This window comes from Mesitornis unicolor, unplaced genomic scaffold (genome assembly GCF_000695765.1).
Source record: "Mesitornis unicolor isolate BGI_N332 unplaced genomic scaffold, ASM69576v1 scaffold31386, whole genome shotgun sequence".
NCBI lineage: Eukaryota > Metazoa > Chordata > Aves > Mesitornithiformes > Mesitornithidae > Mesitornis > Mesitornis unicolor.
Genome location: NW_010190821.1, coordinates 2,602 through 10,451, shown reverse-complemented (window position 1 = coordinate 10,451; position 7,850 = coordinate 2,602). Strand labels below are relative to the sequence as shown.

General features: G+C 38.5%; 1 protein-coding gene across 1 annotated transcript in view; it reads right to left on the bottom strand.

Moving 5' to 3' along the window:
• Positions 1 to 2,323: 2,323 nt before the first annotated feature.
• Positions 2,324 to 7,850, bottom strand: part of HRSP12 (heat-responsive protein 12) — an 8,108-nt gene continuing 2,581 nt past the window's right edge. The window contains exons 2-6 of the mRNA XM_010186542.1: positions 5,914 to 6,019; positions 5,308 to 5,362; positions 4,373 to 4,441; positions 2,805 to 2,860; positions 2,324 to 2,392 (exon numbers count right to left, since the gene is read on the bottom strand). Coding sequence (XP_010184844.1) covers positions 2,324 to 2,392; positions 2,805 to 2,860; positions 4,373 to 4,441; positions 5,308 to 5,362; positions 5,914 to 6,019 — 355 coding nt within the window. The remainder of the gene's footprint in view (positions 2,393 to 2,804; positions 2,861 to 4,372; positions 4,442 to 5,307; positions 5,363 to 5,913; positions 6,020 to 7,850) is intronic.

Below are 7,850 nucleotides of genomic sequence, written 5' to 3'. Positions count from 1 at the left end.
ATTTTTAACCAGCAAAGTGAAGTAACATCTGCTCTGTGTTTCCTAGAAAGTCATATTCATGTTAATACTTTCTCCTTCCTAACAAGTCTGATCATGTTTTTTTTCTTAGGTGGGATTGCTTCCTGAGTCAGAGCTGTAGAGCATGAAAGATGTTATTAATATAGCCAAGGATAGCAAAAAAGCGCAGAAGCTAAGACTAATAAAGTTTATGTGTAGGAAGTTTACATGCAGGGAAGTCAGGTACTTTTCAAAGGTTATTGTTTGGGAGGTCACAGATTGAAATATCAAAAGCATTATCTTGCTTCTAACACAAATAAATATCTCCCATTTTGTCAAGGCAAAGCAAGATAATGCTGTAAAAAAATCCATACATCTGTGCATACTTGCTGTGACTAACTCATTATTGATCTTTTTTCTATAAATATAAAATTTACAAGCTCAGCAAAAAAAGTGGGAGGTAAATAGGGTTGAATGTTCTTACAACTTCCCAGCTGCCCTTCTCACATATGCTAAAATGATACCAGGAAAAATATAAAATCTAGTTACTGCAATAGTGCAACTGAAGTAATGAGAGCTGAAAAGCATGGCTGACAAGCAGGAAGGTAAGAAACCACAAGCAGGACACTTGCAGTTTACCCAAGGATGGAAGATGATTCACAAAAAGTGGGATTTTCAGACAAGGTGGCACCTGCATGTGCCATGCAAAGGTGGACAGCAACACGGTGCTGCCAGATCAGATTTTTCTTGTGTGCTCACCATATGAAAGTCATTAACCAGTTAAAGGTATGTGAGATGATCATCAGTAGGCATTATACACAGAAGATATGATACGCATACAGGAAAACTGCAGTTTGGATTTGAGTTGTTGGACAGCTGAATCTACAGCATTGTGGCTTGACCTGTGGCAAACCAGCGTTACGGCACCTCCTTGCTATACTGCTGCAGCTTACCAACATTTAGTGAGACAGTCACACAAGATGGGACTAGGAATAGCTTCTGAACTGCATAGTCATGGCACTCTGGCATACAAGCAGCAGCCTCTGGCGGTAGCACCCAGAGGATTGCCTCTCACAGTACATGTGATAAAGCAGGTACGTCTTCGCCACTGAAATGGTTCATTCTCCAGACTGCTGTATATAGCTATTTTTACTTTCTACACCAAAAAAAAGTGAAGGTACAGTGACAGTAGCATCCCATATGTAACTGAATGGCCATCTTCACAGGCAAGAGCAAAACAAAGGCTCTGAGGTGGACAGACTACAACAGAAAAGAATTTCTGCTCACTTCCCCTGAGTAAACCAATGTTTACCAGATGCTTCTGTCCCTAATGGCCGAAAGAAAAATGCCAAGAGCTAATGCCACAGGAGCTGAAAGCTTCCTGTCACAGAGGATTATTTTCATCCTTAGCTATTAGGAGATAAGATAATGAACCTATTCTTGTGGTTTGAATTTTTTCCTACTGAATAAGCAAGATAGGGACTTTTTTCGGTAATGGAGTATCAAAGCATAAATCAGGAAAAGTTTGTTCCCAGAACAGACAAGCACAGCTTTGTAGATGCAGTTATAATTTATTCTAATTAAACAGGATTATTTTTTTATTAAGTCAAAAGATAGTCAAAGTTGAATTGCTATGAAAAAAGATATTGAAAAAGGTTACAGGTACAGATTCATTTACAGCTGATTTATAAAGTTAGCACTTCAGAAAAGCATAATACTTCCCCTAATTCTTTCATAATTTTCCTCTTCTTTCTGAATATTAACTTTCTTAAGAAACTGCTTCCGTAAGAAAAATTGAGTCCCAACAGTAACCTATTCTGTAAAGAAAGTTTAAAACAGTTCAGAAGCAAATACTGCAAAATTTCCAAAACACAAAAATGAACATATGCCAAGCAATTCAAGTGTTCCATTTTCACATTTATGTCATTTTTTTAAATTTAAAATTGTTACTAAAAACCTACTACTTCAAACCATTAATGTTTTCCGTGTCCAGATACAGCATACATAGTAGTCTGTCACACATTCACCCAAATGTGTACTTCAATATCTGAATATTCAGTCACCATCATAAAGTAAGGGCCATGTCCTGCAATGAAGCTCTGCTGATTTCAGTAGGACTCCCAGAGGTTTCAGGGTTTGCCAGCAGAGAACTCACTGTAAACTCATATTTTAGAGAATCCAAGGCCACAATCCAGAAGAAAGCACCTTTCCTCAGTAAGTGTAGAGGTTTCAACTGTATGTAACTGCTGATAGTTAATCATAGGAACAGGATGTAAGGGAGAAGTATTAAACCCAAATCTGCTGTTGTAGGATATTCAATCTCTATTTATAGTCTGGCTGAAGCATCCTGGAGGGGTCCCTGAATGGCAACAGCTTCAATCTCAACTCGGGCACCCTGTGAAAATACAATGAAGAAACTTATTAGAAATTTAATATATCTCTATTATGAAGCACTTTGATGTATAACACAACCTTGTAACAGCAGAGTAACACTTGAGGGACTACTTCTGAGAGTAGCAATGTTAAGCAATATTAAAAATTCACTTTACTGTTACTTAAGTAGCATAACCTCTTTTTTAGTATTGTAGCCATCTTCCACCATAAAGAAATGTATCTCCTATATTCAGATCTCTTATCACGTGTGGGAATAAGACTGATATACCCAGGGGAAAAAAAAAAGCTTTAAGAGTCTTCATTAGAATAATTGTAACTGAAGCTATTCCAGAATAAGAGAAACTGTCAGAATGCTTCAGAAGTAAGGAATTTCAGAAAATTCACTTTTATGTGGGCACAAAAGTGACACTTACTTTGGGCAAAGCAGCAACCTGATACGCTGCTCTGGCTGGGAAGTTTGTCTTGAAAACTGTAATTTAAACAGAAACATCCACCAATCATTTAGCTTTGCTTGATAAAACACAGTTCAAAGTAATCTGTTTAAAATGCAGTCATTGGAACAGTTTCATGTTCAATAAATAGTCTTCTGTGCTGACTGCTCCAACATCTCAGCAAGCTACCATTTATCATTGAGAAGGCAACTCCAGTTGTGATCTAGTGGCTGGTGATAACTTGCATTCTCCTGACACTGCATGGCTTCAGCACCAACTTGGTTGAAAAGGAAAGACTGTATCAGAATGGTGATCCTCCAGTGGCAAAGACAAGGGAGTGGGAGAGGGCTCTTTCACAAAAAGAGCAAGAAGGAGAAACAGGCCCATGCCAAAAGAGTCATGAGCAAAGATCCCAGATTGGCATGAAGTCAACAGGGGCCAGTTGCACCCATATCTAAGGAAGGCAGAGTTAAAATAGGCCCTTGACCTATTCCTCCATTCACAATTAGGCCTGGCACTCAAGGATAATAAAAGAACAGGGAGGAGGGGAAAAGAGAAAAAAAATCTTGGTCAAGATATAAGAGCTCAATTTATAGAATCATAGAATAGTTTGGGTTAGAAGGGACCTTTAAAGATCATCTAGTTCAATCCACCCCCCTTGCCATCTTTCACTAGATCAGGCTGCTCAAATCACTGTCCAACCTGACTCTGAACACTTACAAGGTATTTGCAGAATTAAGTGAACTAGTGAGAGTTAACACTGACCTCAAAAATGTTAATTTCTGGGTCCTACACTGACAGGGCAGGTTAATAACCCACAATGAAAGAACAGCAATGACTGCTTTCTTGAACTACAGGTAGGAGGCAACAAGTAACTAATAATCCAGCTGGTACCTTTTTACTCTGCTTAAACACACACAATTCCATTCTGACCTGCAGAAGACTGTGTTGATAGCTCATGAATAAAAGGCTTCACTCAAGACTAGATGTTGCTATCCAATTAAAACCCAAAGCTATATAAAGAAGAAACTTACGTGCATACTCTCCCAAATTCTTCTGCACAATATGGCTCATTGGAATCACCTATTTCAGTCTACATTCAATTTTGTTAGCAAAGCATTATTCTTTTATTCACAAGTGGATCAGTGTAGCTCATCCTTGCATGAAGAGTAAGCCCTGTCCCATAACAATAACCCACAAATCATTCAAAGATACAGACTTTGAAGGGAGATACAAAATCTGAAATTAAGTATTTGAAGGCTGCCTACAGGAGCATTATATTATGTACAACACAACATCTATCAAGGTAAAGAGGTGTAGAACATCAACTTGTAGGGATAGAAGGAGTCAATCTTCACATGACAGCGGGATGGTAGGACACAAATACACAAGAAATGAAGCTGTGCTTGATCCAGTGCTAGCAAGTTAAATACATTTTTTTTAATGTTATGTTTGTATTGGAATCTCAAAGAATCTGGAACTACATTCAAGTCATTAAAACAGTTTGTGAATATAATTTGTGGTAAAACAGAAACAAAACATCTACTTACATTGTTTGTAAATATCATTAATATCATTGAAGTCATTCATGTCTGCCATCAAAACCGTAGTCTTCACAACTAGAAATTACATAACTGCAGTTATTTTGGACCTCTGACTTTTATACAAAAGTTGAAAATCTTTAGTGCATTCTTGCTTTAATTTCATAAATTTCTCTCAAATGTTCTAAACATTTTGAAAACTTTTGCAAACAGACATTAACTGTTAGAGCTACCATCTAAAAATCTGAATACCTAGTACATAATAAAACTTTAAGGAATTAGACATTCCTGACCAGCTCTGAAAATATCTGTTTTAAATATTGTTCTAAGCCAAATTCTTCCAAGCAGCACGGAACTGATAAGCAGGTCAAATGCAAAAGCTGTTGTAAGCCAAATGCTGGCAAAGATTACATTAAATATAATATATACAGCCAAAAAAAAAAAAACCAAAAGGGCCCATGAAAGGCCTAAAGACATAGTCTATGCCAGAATTTTTTTTCACCCATGACTGCCCAAGCCAACATTAATCCCAATTTGGCTCCACTATTAGAGTCCTTCTCAAAAAGGTACTGAAAGTGCCTAGAATATTAACACCATTAACCTGCTTTTACCCAGAGCAAAGTTGAGGATACTTAAAATGCCTGTAGTCAGTTGCAGCTGTCTATACCTGAGCTTTGTCAGTTAGAATTAAAATACTTGTACTGTGGACAGGAACTTATAGTGAAAAGTCTCACTGATACTCCTCACAAACACTTGCATATTGATTTATTTATTTTATTTTTCAGCCCATAGTCATGATTCCTTTTGTCTTCTTTATCTATTGCTAACTGCAATTTTAGCCAACAGCTTTTTATTTATTTTTTTTTAAAAAAAAGGTCACTTCATTATTTGTTTTATGCAGGTAATATCAATCCCTTGTTTACCACCATCACAGCCACACTTACCATTATCATAGTCACAGCCTGCAGCTTTCAAAATTTCTCCCATATTTTTTAGAGCCTAATGAAAAAAAAAGAGAAAAAAATAATCTTCAAGTATCAGCTGGGTTGTATCCAGGTAGATACCTAAGTATGAGTTGTAACCTGGCTACATCTGTGTTATACTGTAAGTTCACCCAACAGATCTTCAACTGTCATCAGTGGGTGAGTAAAATCAGAAATGAACTAAAAAGGTAATAAACCCTAAATATTAAATCATCCATTCATTAGATGTAAACACATGATGCAGCTCCATCTCATCCTTTCTACTACCTCACACAACCTCATTGCTGCTGGGTGAACAAATCTTTCCCTGATTCAAGCCAGGGTTCTTACTGGGGCCTTTCTTACAAACATAGATTCTTTCCTACAAGAAATACAGATTCCTCCCGTGACTGCCAAGTTGTTTGGGTGGAAAATGACAGGGATAGGATGGAAACACTTTCTCCTGCTTTTCCCTCATCTTGGAAGATGGGAAATGTGCTCTCCAGGGCTCCTCAGTTTCTCATAAGTCCATGTGTAACTAAGCACGTGTCAACTTTATTACAAGTTTATTGCTAGAAGACATCTCACCTGCTTCGCTTCTTCCTTTGCCCCTCCAGAGACAAGCTGCCCAGTGGAAGGTTCTACACCGATCTGTCCCGCAATGTACATCGTCCGGTCTACCAGCACTGCTTGGCTGAAGACACAAGTGACATTTTGGGTTTAATGTTTCCCCATCAAAACATGTAACTATCTGAAAGCACATTTCACACTTTCTTCAGTAACTTACAGTATCTCAGATAGAGGACTGAGGTTACACACACACACACATTCAACCTGCTAATGCTCGGGAGAGCTGGGGTTAAACCACTTACTGAAGTACACTGCTACATCAGCACAGACCTAGTTTTCAGGAAATAAACCCTGTCTCTCGCAAAGGCACAAGGTATGAGCACAGCAACACAACACTAAACTGAGCTACACAACTTCGACAACGTAGATAGCACAGGGGGGAAGCAGAATAACTAAACATTTTTTGCACCTGCACAGATAAATATTCTATCTATTCCATCCTAGTCTGAGAGGTAGATAGTAGTTTTCATCTACATCTCAGCTGTAGAGCAATGAAAAAAAAAGTTAAAAAAAAATAAAATCAGAAGTGGTCTGCAGCAAATGCACCCACCCTACTGAAGACCTGAGAAAGACCCAACACAAACAGTGCTGAAGTTTCTGGCCCTGGTGGCGCCAGGTCTGCCTCCCCCCTCACAGCTCATGTCTGGTCCGCACAGTGGGGGTCAAAGGCGGGAAAGTTGGGGTCCTCAGCCAGTAGGGGGTGACACGACCATGTATTGACCACAGATCAGATTCGACCAGGGTATAAACGAGGCCCCATCAGAGGACTCATTTGAGTCGGTCCTCCTCGAAGCAGCGGGCCTGCAGTGGGGGACTCTCCCCTTGGGTTGGGACGCCACTTAAGGAAACTTCTCGAGATTGAGAGCCCTCCCTTTTCTGGTGAGTGAGTGAGTGCACATTGTGGATCATTTGGCCAAAACTTTAAGAATTCTTAACTCAGCCGTGTCTGGTAATATTCCCAACCAGCATTGAACCTGTATTTGTTAAATGTCAGTGGAATGTTGTTTTGGTGAATGAAGTTTTGTCTGCTTAATTTAAATTGCAGACTAAAGCTTGTTTGAGTTCATTATTTGTGTGCGTGTAGCCAGTTTGGTGCGATTCTGTGATATGGTTTAATTAGAAAATTTAACATTTTTCTTCTCAAACAGGCACCATAATAATGAGTTACAGCTGTGAGGTGAAGCCCTGCACACTAATTCTCTGGCAGTATTCTGGAGTCATGAATTTGGTCATTCAGCACAACACCTTGATCACTCTGTTCCCAAAGCAGTCATTCTGCTCTCACCAAATAACCTGATTGACCTGTTGGCTGGGTTAATTCAGAAGAATGCAGAATTAAAGATATTTGCAAAACAATTTTATATGAATGTCAGGTGTGTTTTTGCTGAAGTAGAGTTGGCAATTATTAATGCCTTTAATTACTACAAAGGGATTAAAAGATTAAAACAAAGATCTAAACTACCTAGCAAGCATTATGCAAGAGAGTTATAGTTTACATCTCTTCAGCTGGTAATTAAAAATATTTTGCAAAGAAATTAGAGAAATATTCTTTTGAAAGTGTTTGTAGTGTGTCAGCACTGTTTTTCTTATCTCTTCCCATTCCATAAGAAAATGCATTGTTTTGACAGTTCAACAAGCCTCTTAAGCACACATCTCCCTGAAGTATCCAAATTAGGAGGTTAGCTTCCCTTTAATGTCAGTGGAGAAAGAAAGTGACTCTTTCAGAGAACATTTTTATTACACCTCTTCTCTTAATTGAGATTGACTCAATTGGATTGGCTCAATCCATTGACTTTGCAGGGGATCAACCAAATGTAGGGACTCAGCAAAATGGTTATGGTTATGCAATCCCAACAATGCCATCACTCCCATCTTTTTTTTTTTACTTCTGTCCT